Source organism: Parasteatoda tepidariorum, chromosome 4 (assembly GCF_982258835.1).
Source record: "Parasteatoda tepidariorum strain Cologne lab strain chromosome 4, Ptep-v5.0, whole genome shotgun sequence".
NCBI classification, from domain to species: domain Eukaryota; kingdom Metazoa; phylum Arthropoda; class Arachnida; order Araneae; family Theridiidae; genus Parasteatoda; species Parasteatoda tepidariorum.
Window position 1 is genome coordinate 39,436,456 of NC_141758.1, and position 16,879 is coordinate 39,453,334.

Consider the following 16,879-nt stretch of genomic DNA (forward strand, 5'->3'; position numbering starts at 1 on the left):
CTTGATTGGCCTTATTTTTTAGAGTTAATTTATGAATACGTTTTTCCAGGAAATATTATTCTGAGCATTAAAATTTTAGTTTCAGTGTTGCTATGCTTCTAAAAGATTTTGCTATTTGGCCCCAAGTGTACGCGTTCATTCGATTTTTTTTTCTTTTTTTTTTTTTGCAAAATATTTCGTTTTTGATCAAATCACAATTCATTACCACATTCGACCAAATCATATTCGTTGCGGAAATAAAAAAGAAGGAAAAATAACTAGGATTTACGATAAAACTGTACCGAAATACCGTATCAAAAACTGATTATTTAACTGCGCGATTAGCAATTACGTGTCGTAATAACATCATAGTTAAATAACGGGATCGTCAAAATCATGTGGAAAAGTATAGAAATAATTGGGAAAAAATATATTTATGCTGAACTCAGCATGAATAAAGCGTGTCAAATGCATGATTTAAAATTTGCATGTCGTAATAGAATAATTGGAATTTTTTATAATACGTGGGAACGCATAGCAATAACTACCGAGAAAATGTTTTGAAAAAAACTAAAGAATTGCAACAAAAAAAAAAGATAAAAAATCACTTAGATTTAAGATGAACTCGTCACAAATAAAGTGCACAAAAAGTGATTATTTGAATTTGCGATCTAAAACTCGCGTCGTAATAAAAATTCCGGAGTAATAAAATTTCTACGGATTTCGAAATCACGTAGAAAAGCGAAAATAACTGTTTAAAAAAATCATTTATATTTTTTTAAATCATTTATATTTTTTTTAAAAAATCATTACGGCTTAAAGAAAGCGCGTTATACGTACATTTACTAAAGAATCTGTTAAAATTTATAGTGTCAAAATGGGATGACTTAAAAGTGCGATTGAAAATTGCAATTTTTTAAATTTTTTTTATTATGTTTAGATGCTCTCGCGGGCCGCACTTCAGTAGTCGAAGGGCCGCATTTGGCCCGCGGGCCGCAGGTTGTGCACCCCTACTTTAATAATTTCTTTAAAAGTAATGTCTAATATTCCTAATAAATTTCTGGAGGAAAAAATATACTTTTTTATTTTAATAATTTTCCTGTATAATGCTTTTTTTTTGTATATTTATATAATTATTAAAATGTTTTGTTTGGTAGTTTTCTTTGATATTAAGAAAAAATTTGTGTTTCAGTTGCACATATTGCTAACTAATGAATTATTATTTTAATTAAAATCTAATTTTGTAACTCTTTTCATTTTTTTAAGTAATTATGCCACCCAAGAAGAAGGAAGAGCCTGAGCGACCAGCTCTTTTGGGACGTCTTGGCACTAATCTTAAAGTTGGTCTTGTAGGTTTACCTAATGTAGGGTAAGTCTAAGTCTAGTTACTGTACTATATTAAATTTATTTACAAAAATGTATTAGGAATTGAAAAAATACAATTGAGGCAGACTTTTTATTTTTTAATCTTTTGTTCACTTTTGTGCTTAAATATTAAATGTAATCAAAATCTAACTTATCTAGCCACATAACTTAGATACCCTGGTATTTATGAATTTAGTTGAGAATTAAATTTTTTTTTTTTAAATGTTATCAAATTTAATGTATTTAAAACAAAAATATATTTTGCTTACATTTATACAATTTTGTTTTTTGTTTAAGGAAACTTATGACCATGCTAATTATTATTGATTTTTTTTATTTAATTTTTCCTCATTTAAGGTAGGATTTAATCTTCCATAAAGTCACTTTTCCTGTTGCCAATTGTAATAATAAAACTAAGCTGGGAAAATACCATAAATTTTTTTCTGTAGTGCAGAAATTTATTTCAGTTTTATGTAATTTGTTTTAAGAAGCTAACCACACAAAGAAAAACTATTGTTCTTCCTGCATACAAATACACAATGCTTTCTGTGTTTCTCATTTTTTTGTATTGTCAAGTATGTTAACAATTTAAATTGGCATGAAAAATACTTATATGCTTTTCATGAGTGTTTTTAAAACTTATTAAATTTATAGTTAGAGTTTTAAAAAATGAAAAAAAGACTTGTTATGCCAGGAATAACTTAAAATATTTATTTCATACAATTTTTCTAATCTAAACTAATTACTTCTTCCGTGGATATCTAATTGAAAAATTTCCCCCCTGTCTTTAAAATGTTAGATACTTGAACTTGAACAAAAATGATTAGTATTTTTATTATTCAGTGATCAGTTTGTAACAATTAAAATCATTATTTTAGTTGGAAATTTTATCTATAGTAGCTGTAATTTACTTTAGTTGATAAAGGTAAAACGATCTGTTGCTATTATTATTATGAAGTAGAATGAATCAAGATATAAGAATATGTGATATTTTATTTCCATTTATATGTAGATTTTTTATAACATAAACCCCCGTGACAGAATTGTGGCATTGTCGCAGAATGGTACAGAGTTCTTGCAGAAAGATTTTTCCTTTGGGAAGTAAAAAATTTTGGTTTTCTTTTTTGCAGAAATTTTCGAAAGATTTTATCTTTTCTTCAGAATGATTTTCAAGAGATGCCTTTCTCATGCGTCGGAGTGGGAAAAAATGCTTGTGTTTTTTTTAATTCTCATTTGAGAATAAGGAAAAATAAAGAATAATGAAGTAAAGGTTTTCTTTTCTGTTGAAATTTTTGTTCTATTTTTTTTTTCAGTTATTGCTGTTGATTTGCCCATAGTTTTTAAAATCCAATATTTTTAATATGATATTATTTATTACAACAACTGAAATGAAAACACCCATTTAATAAGCGCTTTTTGATTAGTCTAAATCGCGCAAATTCGTCGTCAGTCTTTTTTTTTTTTTTTTCCCCCGGATGGAACTGTTGCAGATTTTAGGATTTGTTTGGTATTTTTTCCTCTTACAAAATACAAGAGTAATGCCCATAGTATTAGAATAAAAAGATATTACATATTCAATTTTTTTTTGATTTATTTTATCTGAATATTTCTTTTTTGAAATTGACACTTATGTTACTTTAAATTAGCAACATGTATATTTGTTATAATTAAAAGTATCTTTTAGAAATATATGGTACTAGGGAGGTATGTCACAGAAAGCTCAAAAAAATTCAGCCATGGGGAACATAATATATGCTAATATTTGTTTCTAGCACAGATTTAATTTAACTTGACAATGTTGAACTGTTTACAATTTAATGGAATATAATTAATTTGATTGTGAATTTTGCATATAAAATATTTCAGCACACAACAACTATTGTCGTCAATGTGTTGACTTTAGTTTAAAATAATATAGCAGGATTTTTAACATAAAAATCTGCCATAGAATAACTTTGATTGCTGATTGATTTGGTGAGTGATTAGTTGAACAAAATGTTCAGTATCTGGGTCAAAAAAGCATGATAGCTATGTTATGTATTATTTTTTTCAACAGTACCTGAAATTTCTTATCTTTAATCTGCGCATTTTATTTTGCAGCAAATCTACAATATTTAATATCTTAACATCAAGTCAAGTTGCTGCTGAAAATTTTCCATTTTGTACAATTGATCCCAATGAAAATAAGTATTTTATTTATGTTTTTAAGTTGTTGCATTTCTGTGTTTTGTTTATGTTATATAATTTAAGTTCAGATGTTACATTTCATTGAATTTACCCTATCATGAACATAAATTAAGCATAAAACTACTATTTTTTCATAGTAGGGTGACCCGGGGTAATTCACGATCACTCTGTTTCTGGGGTAAATAATGATCACCTAAGTTTTATTTTAAATAAATTATTTTTTTCTAAATTTGAGACATGAACAAGAATGCTTGTACACTTTACTAAGGTATAACTACATTTACTTAATAATAGTTTTTTGTTTAATCTAACAAAATAAGTACCTTTTAAACTGCTTTCTGTATTTTCCATTTCAAAGATGGGTTTCAAAAAGTGCACATTTCTGCAAAGATCTCCCTCCTTCTCTTAATAATAAATATTTTGAGTTACTTTCTTTTTCTTTGATATGAAAATAGTGTAAGCTCTTGTTTAATTGTGTCACATTTACTGTAAACATTATAATTGATTATAGGAAACTATATCAAATGTTGCCCCCTACAGATGGGGTAATTATTGATCACTGGGGTAATTCCTGATCATTGTCATTTCTTTTCATAAATAGTATTGAAATAAGCTAATAAATAGCTAATTGTCTTTTCTTAAGTAACAGTTCATATTTATCAAGTGGAACAAGTATAAAATACATTTTAACTCAATTTAATCACAAAATTTGTTTTTAACCGTATGCTAGACAAATGTGTACGATTTGTCTTACCTTGCTTCTATCTTAATCTTATGTGTGTACATTGTTAGAATAATTTTTAAGTTTATAAATTAGCCTAATATAAATATGGTGAGAAATTATAAGCCTGAAAAGGATACTAAGCTTCTAGAAAGCAAAATTAGTTCTAGTAATTAAAATTTCTTAATTAGTAAATTTCTTTTAATGATTTAAAATGAAAATTTCAGTGTGAGAGCGTCTGCCAGAGCTGTTAACATACCTGACTTAACTTTACACTCTCCCTTAATGAAGTTACAAAATCCAGCAAAAGTAACTCATGTGGGAACTCTTTTTTATATTTCAGCAGAACATGAGAATGAGTTGGCTGCTTGCTTAAAATGTATGGCACAATATAAAGATTTTTGGAAAATTTGAAGTGTTAACCTTTATTTTTGCTTTTTAAATAAATCGTTTTATTAGCTGCTTAAACATATATTTTTGGTTTATTTGTTTGATCTTGGTGTCTTATTTGTTAATTACCACTGTATAATTATTTTTAAACAGCCCCTTTATGATTAAAACTGGTGATCAGGAATTACCCCTAAAGGATCAAGAGAAGTGGTAATTCCTGATCACTAAAAATTTAAAATATTTTAAATTCTAATTAGATTTTCAAACAAAACAAGGTAGCCTAGGACTCATCTCATATAGCCTCAAACTTCCAGTGAATATTATATTTCTATCTTGAATAGTTTTCTTACAAAATAGATGTTTGAATTTTTTGATCAGGAATTACCCCAGGTCACCCTATTATATATTTTCTGCCTGTACTTTTTTTTTTTTATTATTAATTTTTTGGCTTATGTTTTTTCTATTTCTGGATTTTACTCAAGTTGTACTTAACACTAGGTTGCATAAAGAAAGTCTTTTTTAACTGCTTTTTCATTTGCAAAAAATGTACAAATAATAATGCATAATTTGATATTTTCTTTCCAAGTTGAAGTACATTTTTTATTGTTAATATTTACTAATTACTTGTTATATAACTGTAAATAATATAAAAAATATTAAAAATTAATTAAACAAATTTATTTATACATTAGTTATTCTTTCACAATGCAGTCATTTTGACTGCTTTTGGGCATACTAAGTTTCAGTCTTTCTAGTGTTAAGTGTGTAGCAGCAAGCAAATACAGAAATTATTTATTTAGTAAATTTTTTAAACTTTAAGTATTTTTATATACCTCTTAGATCATTCTAAATGTTTTTATGCAGTAAATTTCTATTTACTTAACAACTTACAGTATAAGCTCATTACAAGAGTATTTTTGACTAAATAAATATAGTATTGTGGAGGAACTTGTTATTTTTACAGGCTACATATTTTAGGAGCACAATAAGTTTTTTGTTTTAATTTTAATGTTATATATGTATTTCTTAAAAATATATGTATATTTTCATATATCGCGTAGCTTTCACTTAGCCATCATAGGGAAAAATACTAATGTGAAGAAAAAAAAAGAGAAAATCAAATGTTTTGTTTAAGAATTAAACATGCGTAAGACTCGAGAGTTGAAAAGTTTTCAAACCTAAATTATGAAAGCATTTGATTTGTTAATGTGATTGATGTGTTTGGTTATTCTTGACTCATTATCAGGTTTTCGCATGAATGTAACGAAATTAGATTTTAATGCTATGTTTCTTACTCCTAGTAGATTAGAGAGCTTTTTTTCAGAAAGGAAGTGCTTTCAGTAATCACCATCAATTTGAAAAATGAGGTTCTATTGAAAATTTAGCAATAACCATTCTTACATTAGTGAAAAGGAATAAGTATACAAAATCAACAGTAACTTTTCTTCTCACAAAAGATGGGGAAAATTATATATATATATATTTTTTTTTTCAGTATTTGAAAATTGATAATAAAGGAGAAAAAAATATTGAAATTTAAAATAAAATTTACAGGGATTATCGCAATATTGAGGAGAAAAATTCTTGCAATATTGAAGAGAAGATAACATTAATTCATATGCAAATTTTCCAGGCCAATGAAATAACATTGTAGTTAAGGGTATTACTTTTCTATTTTTCGGGCACTTTTTTTAGCAATCAAATTAACCTTAACTTTTATTTTTTAAAAAAAAAATTTTTTTTTGATTTTTTTTCAACCTTTGAAATTTGTTAAAAAATTTAAATAAGGATAAAAAAAAATTTCTTGCTGCTTCTCAAATAGCTAAATATTTATTCTGTATCAATAACCATATTAAAAGTATTGTTAAAAAGACAAGATCAGTTAAAGATAAACAAACTTTGGAAAGAAAAATAAACTTTGAATATTATTAGTGTTTTAAAAGAGTGTCATTCAACTTAAAAGAAACATTGTTGAATGAACTTGACATTAATCATCCTTAATTATTTTCTATTTTTTTTTTTTTTTTATCAAATAATGATGTTTTGATGTTTATAAAATAATGTTTATATACCTTAAAGATTTATTATCTGGAAAAATCTTTTATTTTCCAAAGTTTTTTTTTTTCCTTTCCAAAGTTCTGACTATTCCAGATATGGGGCTTTCAACTGTAAAATTACTCTGATCTTTTATTTATTTTTTTATTAAATAACTTGTGCATAATTCATTCTTTTATTTTAGATACGTCGTGTGCCCGTACCAGATACAAGATTTGATTACCTTTGTGAATATTACCAACCCTTGAGGTGAGTTTTAAATAAACCTATTGTGTCAAGAATTGATCTCTAAATGAAGAAAAAATATCATTGAATTAATAATTTTATTGCACATATAGCATGGAAATTTAATCATTGATATTGATTATGATCATAGTTACTTTTTTTTAAAGCACAATAAATTAAAATAAAAAGTAAAATTTGTCTGCAGTTTAATAACAATATAGACCAAGTTTGCAAAATATGAGCATTTTAATTTCAACTTACTTTTTCTTCTGGATTTATAATTAATTATTCAAAAATATAAACCATGTGCTATTCTTTTCTTTTTTTATTATTATTATTTACTTTTTCTTTATATGTGTTTCAAATTTGTCAAAAAAAGTTAGGATTTTTTCTTTGTAATTTATATATTTTGTCACAGTTTATTAAAAAGTTTTTACAAATTTTTTTTTTTAATTTTCTTGTGCAATTTTTAAATTATGGGCCCACGTGTTACCCATTCATTCAAGAGTTAAATTTTTCCTTGATGTTGTGCCATCATATTCTATGTTTTTGTGTTATATGTGTAAAGAAAGTTTTCAACACCCAAAAAAATTTCTAACACATCAAAATCTTTGCCATTACATAAATATTAAATACAGTTGAACACAGATAATTTCTTTTTTGAATTTGTATTACTAACAGGAAAAAAATTATAAAAGTATTGCATCACGTGTGAAGTTACTTATGTATTATATATGGACAGTACCATAATAGATTATCTTCTTTGAGCTCTTTATTACATTACAAAATATTTTATGTGCACTTTCAATTTATTTCTTGTTTTAATTTCAAGTCATATGTGTTCTTTCATTATTTTTATTTCTTCCTTTAAATATTGACACTTATATTTAAGATGTTTTTTAGTCAAGGGATGTTTTATAATCAAGTTGATCAGTTTTTGCCTTTATTGTTAATTGTTTATTTTTGTGATTAATTTTAAATTTAAAACTATTGAAATAATTTATGTTCTTATTTTCCCAGATCAATGTTTTCTTTGAAATAGGTTCAATAATTAATTAATGTTTTATCTATTTTTTCCCCCAGCAAAGTACCAGCTTTTTTAAATGTGGTAGATATTGCAGGACTTGTTAAAGGAGCAAACGAAGGTCAAGGCTTAGGCAATGCTTTCTTGTCGCACATCAAAGCCTGTGATGCCATTTTTCATTTGTGTCGTAAGTTTCGTGCCTTTTTAACTTCAAAGCTTGTTATGAAAACACTATTGTGATCTCGTTTTAATATACACTTGTCAGCACATATATAAAAAATATGGTGATGATGACTTCCGGGACATGCAATTTTTCATCACAAAAGGAAAAACAATCACGATATGGTTAATGGCATAGTTATAGATGTGCTTACTAATAGGTTGATAAAAAATTAAAAATTAGAGGATTTATTGTGTGCTGTCTATATTATGATTGTCTATCATTTTTTTTCCTCCCTCCCCCTATGTTATAGATTTTAGATTGTCTTTTTAAGTGTAAATTTCTATTTTTTTATTCAAGATTTAAAGTGTTTTTATCTTTAACTATTATTCATTGTTTTTAATTTTCATTTCTTAATTTTTATTTTTGAAGGGCTTTTTCAGATTAATTTCTTTGCAGTTCATAAATTTCAAGCTTTTGTTTTTGATAATAAATAGTCCTTAAGTAGTCTCAGGGATGCTACGCCTGCGCCATTTGCGACAAACTGAGACAAAACGGCTTAACTGCGCCATTTTGCGACATTCAGCTCAGTTTCTGCCAAAGCTGCGCTATTCTGAGACAAAACGTCCAAAATTTGACAAACCTGAATTCAGTTTCAAATATTAATCCGCATCGCCGTGAGTCATTGCATTTTGCCGTTCACGCCTCCTAAATACGTCCTTTAAATGTCAGAAATTCCGTTTGGCAAATCAGCTATTGGAATGCATATAGAATATGCGTTTCGTGTCGACAATTGGATTACGTACAGCAGTGAGTAGCAATCAGTATCGTATGCACGTGATCTTGTAAGAAAATAGGGTATTCTTCCCTTATACTATTGGTTATTATCTTGCTTTTTTTTCTTAGGAAACTGTACAGTGCACATAATTATTCAGGGATGAAAGACTTCCTCAAAAAAGCGGAAATCCGCTTTTTTCTCCCAATTTTTAAAATTTCCGAACATGTTCCAGAAACTAAAATTTTTAGGGAGTCCAATTAGAGAAACCCAAGCCAAGATAGTCGGATTACCGCGGCTTCTGCTATAGAGTAGAAAGGAGTCTAAGCGTTTCGTTTCGACCACCGATATTTCATTTTTTTTTTTTTGTTTGGCTGATTTTCGGAATTTTAAATATTAAGAACTGCGCTGGAATATGCTAAAATCGCAATTTTTAATCAGACGATTTGAATATCAATCATCGATTTTCGTATTTAACTGATTTAAAACTTACGTGTTGCGATTTTTTTACGCTATTTAAAAATCGTACTAGCAATTCCTATTCACTCAATTTAAAAATTCAATATCGCGATCTGTATTCTCGCGAGTTTAAAATCCAACGTCGCGATTCGTATTCACGCATTTTTAAATCCAATATTACGATTCGTTATCACGCAGTTGTAATATCAGACCTCGTTTTTCGTATTTGTACGCTATTTAAAAATTACTCATTGCGATTCGTATTCACGTGATCTAAAAATTATGCATCGTAATTCTTATTTACGCGATTTAAAAATTCAATATCGCTATTTGTATTTTCGCGTTTTTAAAATCCAACAGCGCGATTCTTATTCACGTGATTTTAAAATTCAAAATCGTGATTCATATTCACGCGATTTTAAAATCCAACCGCACGATACATATTCACGCGATTTTAAAATCCGAAATAGTGCTTCATATTCACGCGATTTTAAGATCCAATATCATGATTTGTGTTTTTAAAATCCAGCAGCGCGATTGATATTCACGTGATTTTATAATCCAAAATCGTGATTCATATTCACGCGATTTTAAAATCCAATATCGTTATTTGTATTTTCGTGTTTTTAAAATCCAACAGCGCGATTCATATTCGCATGGTTTTATAATCCAAAATCACGATTCAGATTCACGCGATTTTAAAATCCAACCGCATGATTCATATTCACGTGATTTTAAAATCCGATATCGTGATTCATATTCACTTGATTTTAAAATCAAAAATCGCGATTCATATTCACGCGATTTTGAAATCCAATATCGCGATTCATATTCACGCGATTTTAAAATTCAAAATCGCGATTCATATTAATGCTATTTTAAAATCCAATATCGTGGTTCATATTCACACGATTTTGAAATCCAATATCGCGATTTTAAAATCCAAAATCGCGATTCACAGTCACGCGATTTTAAAATCCAATATCGTGATTCATATTCACACGATTTTGAAATCCAATATCGCAATTCATATTCACGCGATTTTAAAATCCAGTATCACAATTCTAGAAAGAAGTCGAATTAAGTTTTTTCTTGAATTATTTACTGTAAAGATGTGATATATTTTTCTACAGTTGTTGCATTTAAACAATTACTAAGTGCATTCATAATTACATTTTATGATTGTATATTTAGCTATATAAATTAAAAGAACATAGTCAACTAACTGATCTTGTGAATGCAAGAAAGTACAATCTACTAGTCAATGCCAATTAGCTAAAAGGTTTACTTTTATGCTTAATAAAGGATGCAAGTCATTTTAGAAAGAAAAGTATATTTATATGTGTGTTTTTAAATTGTTTATAATAGTTTTTATATATTTCTATTTTGATATAAAAATGTATATATGCTAATTTTTGGCTATTAAGTGCTCCCTAAAATTTTCTTGAAAAATTCCTACCTTAAATATTTCAAAATTTCACTGCACCTCCTGAATTCTGTCAAAGAGTGATTTTTTTTCTTGTGTTATTTACATTTTTTTTTAAAACTCTCATTATTTAATTACTGAATTTCTCTTTTAATTATTGAAATCTGCAGACCTTCCATTGTAACTGAATAGTTATATATTTTGAGATGAAATTTGAGCTCAAAATAAAATGGGTATTTTCCCTTTTGAATTACCAAAACTAAATAGATATTTCGTTTTAGAAAGGTTACACCATTATATTTTATAAAATAAGAAAGTTAAAATTTACTTTGTAAAATTCTGGAACAGGTACTATTCATTGGCATAAATGATAAATGCAATATATATGAAAACAACAGAGTCCACCAAACAATTTTGTGGACTCTTATGATCAATCATATGCAGGTTTTTTAAAATCCTAGCAATAGTGAATGTATGTATAATTGTAGTACTCCTAGTATGCTATTAATGGTTTTATGGATCCTGAAAATTATCTTTATATTGTTATCAAACTGATTAATAGTCATTTTAGCTGAGATAAACTGAGTCAAAAAATAATTTTATCTGAGACAAACTGAGCCAAAAAGAGATTTTAACTGAGACGTAATGCAATTTCTGGTGAGGCAATTTGATATTTTGCGAATAGCACCCCTGTAGTCTTTATTCGTAGTTTCTCTCTCTATTTTATTTAAACTTTTGAAATATTCTTTTGCTGATAAAATAACTAATGGTTATTTACGTAATATTTTTAAAATAAAATATGTTTTTTAGAGAACTTTTTTTTCTTCTTTTTTAACTTTTGTATTCTCTTTTTTTCACGTCTGTGTTTTTTTTTTAAGTAGTGCAGTTACATACATCTATTCAGCTTTTAATGATACTTGTTGTATCCTATGCTTAACTAAATGTTATTTTAAGTGATATCATGATTACTTTGACAATACCATCGCTTTGCTCGATAGACTTTCTCACAGTTAATTGTTACTGATTTACTCGCCTTTTAAATCCCGATATTTTCATGTGATATTATTAAGAAATGAGAAATTTGAATTTTAAATTTGAGTAATTACTTTTTGATGCACTTGATTTATGTTAAATCCATGTGGTATTTCGATCAGTTAATTTTTATTTTGGCAGTTATTGCTGTTGATTTTCTCATAATTTTTTTGGCGGTTATTATTGCTAATTTTCGCATATTTTTTTAACATCTCGATATTTTTTAAACGACATTATTCATTTTGTGAGGTGAATCTCGAAATGTACATTTACCCTTTTGTATGTCATTTACCCTTTTTCGACGCGTCCGATTTGTGTGTCTTCTTCATGAATACACGTGGTTTTATCAACAATCCTTTTTTAGTTATTGCTGCAGATTTCATGTTTTTTTTTATATATTTATTTATTTTTTTGATGTAATGACAACTCGCAAAGTGAGAAAAAAGAGAAATGTGTCATTTTTTTTCTATGTATATATTTTATTTGTTGATGAAAAAAAATATTAAACAAAAAATCTTTTCTTTAAAAAAAATTTTTTTTTTTTTTTAATTTTATAAATGTTACTTTTTTTGCATAAAAATGACAGTCTTTTATTTCTCATCTATGTTCAAAAAGAAAAAGAGAAAAAAACTAAGTACTAAAAAAACTGAATATTGGGAGAAAATTGTGAATTTGGTTCAGCAATGAATCAGTCTTCAATGATGAGTCAATCAATGAACAGTTCTTCAAATAATTTCAAAATTGAGTTCTTCTAGACTCCTTACTGTAAATCATTGAATGAAACTACATTTGATTTAATTTAATTTCTCTAGATATTCTTTTTTTTTAAAAAGTATTGTTTATTTAAAAAAATATGTAATGAATAGTCTAAAAAAATACTATTATTTAAGCGATTTTTTAAATTTAAATCTGTTTTAGTATTTCATATTTCGTTTTAAAAAATAGTTTTTTCCACTTGGGTTGGAAAAAACTTATTTCTTCCAGGGTGGTTTTTTTCCACTATGGAAGAAACTTGCCATCCCTTCAGCTAACCTTTTACACATACAAGGGTTCGTGTTTTTCATTTATTTATTTATTTTAAATTTTCAAAGATAATTCAAGAACTTTTATAATTAGTTGCATTTTATGAACTTAACTATGATAGAAATATTATAAAAAATCATAATATATTTGTAACTATATTACTGCGTTAAAAATTGTTTTGTAGCATTAAATTGGTTCATGCAAATGGACAATTCAAAATTATTGAAAATGTAATTGAAATTTATCATTATCAACTACTGAGCAAGCTAAAATGAAAAAACTCTCAAAATTTATTTCACACATCTTTTTTAAAAAAAACTATTCGAATGACGAAACAAATTATGTCACCTTAGACATTAACTTCAGGTTGGCAAATATTTAAACATAAAATAATTTAACTTAGCACTTACAAATGAATCACAGTGTAAGAAAAAGCATTTTGAGTTTATCTTTAAATATTTTTTTTTTTACTGTTATATTTTATTTTTAAAATTTGGTGTAAAAATCAAGAAAATTTTTTATCGTCATCAAGCTCTTTGGGAAAAAACTCATTCACTGTAGCTAAATTTGATAAATGCAAAAGCATATTAAAATGAAAGTTAAGAATCCAAATTCATAAACAGTGGTAAGAAAAAATAAAATATGTTCAATCAGAAAAAGTACATTTTGTAGCTAAAAATATCTGCTCAAGAAAAATTAAAAGGTTTATCACTCAAAACATTAAGTCTAGACAATTGTACCTGACAAAAGTTAAGATGTTTCATTTTTTTTTATTTAGTGCACAGTTCTTTTTACTTTTATATTAAGAAGATAATATTTATATTTATAGGTAATTTTGTTGCTAAAATGTTAATTTTATTTTTTTTAATTCGCTTTAAAATTAAATAAATAAATAAAAAATACTTTTTGGAGTTAAATAATTTATTTATTAAAACATGAATGAAAAAAAAAAAGAATTTTTTATATTTTTTAAAGTATTTATTTTTTTGCTGTAGGGTGTTTTGAGGATGAAGATGTTTCCCATGTTGAAGGTGACATTAATCCAGTTAGGGACATTGATATTATCAATGAAGAATTAAGGCTCAAAGATGAAGAATATCTTCTAGGTATTGTTGATAAACTTGAAAGGACAGTCCTGCGAGGAAGTGATAAAAAATCAAAACCAGAATATGTAAGAAAATAATACTTTTCAGTGCATTTGAAAACTTTGCATGTTGTAGTATTTAAAGTTACATCCTAAGCATATAGTAGAAATTTCTGTGCATATTTAGGATATTAGGATACCTAGCTTTAAAATAATCTGATGATGAATTTCTTATACTAGTTGCCAAAAAACTTATGCTGATAAAGCGCTTCGTACAATCTTAGTGGCACTCTTACCAAGCAAGAAGCAATTTAGGAAGAGGCAGAGGTGATTTTAACTTTTGAGGAATGCGAATCTAGTTCTATCACTCCAGTATATATATTAAAATTTTTCATTACTGTATATATATGTATTGTATTTCAATTTTTCTTTACAGTATATTTTTAAATAAAGGTATATCCTTGTATAAGCCAAAGAGCATGCTTTTCATTTGAAAATTTCTTCAAAATTAAGAACTTGTATATAAGCTGACGTAAAAAAAAAAGTAAGGCATTCTATGCTCAGAATTAAAAATAATCTCTCTTGTAGTAATGGTAGATCTAGTGACGGTTGAACTTGTAATTATGAAATAAAAAAGTAATAGTATTCCTTTCAAATTGTCCTTTTTATGTGTTTTTATTTTTAGGTATTCCGTTTTTTACTTTTTTATATAGATTTCGTGATATTTAGTGATTATTGCTAATGCTCGACAAAAGGAGAAGTACTTCTTTAAGAGATGTCCTCCTGGAATTATTCATGTTAAGTAGATCCGATTACAAACCCTCCCCCTACTTTAGCTGTCATACTCATTACTCAGCGACCATGTCGTATGATTATGCGGCATGTAAAAGTTCCTTAAGATGTCTTGTTGGCTCTTGGTATTTCCAGAAAAATTAAATTCCTAGTGCACTTTAGCGTCCAAATAGAGTCTCGGTGCTGCCGTCTAGTGTGGCAGAAACTAGATGTCCAAATTAACATGGCCAACAGTATCTCACCCATTGTGGTGGTCCTGAAAGAGTGGATACCAATTCTGGAGAACGCACTAGGTCTGCTCATCGGGAAGACTGATTGTGCAGCTCATTGGAAATTAAAAAAGCTTTAGCTTTCAAAAAAATTTTAAAAATTGTCTTATATTCGGAAATTTATGGTAATTATTTTGATTTGTGTAATGTGCTCAATAAACTTTTTAAATAAATGCTCTTGGCACTAAAATCCGAAGTAAAATCAATTCTTTTGTAATTTCCAATGCATTTCTCATGTTTTAAGTCCACTACAAAACAAAAAAGAAATGTCCACTAACTTTGAAATAACTCTAAATGGTGCCACAAACTTTACGGAAAAATGAAATCCTTTGAAGTTTAGTATCGATAAATGCAGACAATGTCTTAAGTTTGTAGTGTTTAAATGATTATCTTAATTTATCTCCAGCTATGTTTTGAAGCTTTTATTTTTAGGATTCTTATTTTACTATTATAAAATGTGATGAATTTAATTTGATGTTTATTTGGATTAGGATATCTTGTGTAAAATAAAAGCCTTGTTAGTTGACGAAAAGAAACATATAAGGTTTGCTGACTGGAATGCTGCTGAGGTAAAGTTAATAAAAACTTTTATCTGATAACCATAAACTCTTTTTGTTTACCATTTTTTTACTATTACTTAGCATAGCACATAATCCTAGTAGCGAAGCAGACTTCTAAAAAATACCACGAAAAATTGCTTTCTGACTGTTCAGCTGTGATCAGTTTGCTTTATTGATTTAATAAAGTATTCAAAATAATACTGTATGAAATTTGATTATTTAAAATAATTTGCTAATAATCAATTAATACCTAATCAAACTAATTAAGAAGAAATTCATATGGGAATTATTTCTCACAACTTAGACATGCAATAAAACTTGTCTGGTCTTGTAACGGAAACTGTTTTTAATTTGGGCATGAAATTCGCAAAAATAAAATTTTATATATGTATCAAAAAGCATGTATTCAAATAAGTTGTCTTTGTGTTACACACTATAAGTCACATAACCTTGCTAGTGGTCAAAATTATTAAATTTGGTCACTGGTTAGGAAGACCAGTAACTAAAAAAATAATACTTTCTTTGTGTTTGAAAATGTTAAAACTGCTGAAACACAATCAAATGTCAATTAAAGAACTTAAGACTAGTGGGTTAGTCACATTCTTTCCTGGGTGACATTTTTAGACTCAACTAATCCTATTGTTTCCATGATTACGCTTTGCCAAATTTTCAATATTCTTTTTTGATAGCAGAACATCTTATGCCTCTATTAAAGTTTAAGTGTTTTACTTCAAAATTGCTTTTCTAAACAAGTTGAAAAATGTGCTTATGCCCATTGATTAATGTATTTATAACTTATGTATAAATACATTAATTCCTAGTAAATAGTGTAATATTTAATTAAATTTTTATTATTTTCAGATTGAAGTTCTAAACAAACACCTGTTTTTGACTTCGAAACCTATGATTTATTTAATCAACCTTTCAGAAAAAGATTATATTAGGAAGAAAAATAAATGGTAATGTATAGCTTGTTTTTCTGCCTTTTCTGAGTAAAATCAAAAAAATAATTTCTTTTGGCATAAAAAGGGACCAAATCATCTATTAAATCCTTTTATCTGTGTCATTCTTTATAACAAAAATATTAAGTATTAGATTTTTTAACCAAATTATCAATTTTCTGCCTTTTTATCAATCTTCTCTTTTATTATTATTACTTTCCTATATGATGTCCATTCTTTACACATTTTAATATTAATGGTACAGTACAGAACCCGTTATCCGGAAATCAAAAAACCGGAACGAATTTCGATAAATTTTCCTGCCATTTTTTGAAAAAAAAGTTTTTTTCCTCATAAGGTTTTAGGATTTTTCTTTCTATTTTGATATTTACCTTACCATCATTTTGGAAAT

The 16,879-nt window shown here is 27.0% G+C and overlaps 1 protein-coding gene across 2 annotated transcripts in view; it reads left to right on the forward strand.

Annotated features, from left to right (window-relative positions):
• LOC107448640 (obg-like ATPase 1) overlaps positions 1–16,879 on the forward strand; it is a 46,019-nt gene that overhangs the window by 3,833 nt on the left and 25,307 nt on the right. For both annotated transcript variants that reach the window (XM_016063921.4, XM_016063922.4), the window contains exons 2-8: positions 1,246–1,348; positions 3,445–3,527; positions 6,886–6,946; positions 8,006–8,133; positions 13,817–13,992; positions 15,458–15,535; positions 16,388–16,485. In XM_016063921.4, coding sequence (XP_015919407.1) covers positions 1,251–1,348; positions 3,445–3,527; positions 6,886–6,946; positions 8,006–8,133; positions 13,817–13,992; positions 15,458–15,535; positions 16,388–16,485 — 722 coding nt within the window. In that variant the 5' untranslated portion in view covers positions 1,246–1,250. The remainder of the gene's footprint in view (positions 1–1,245; positions 1,349–3,444; positions 3,528–6,885; positions 6,947–8,005; positions 8,134–13,816; positions 13,993–15,457; positions 15,536–16,387; positions 16,486–16,879) is intronic.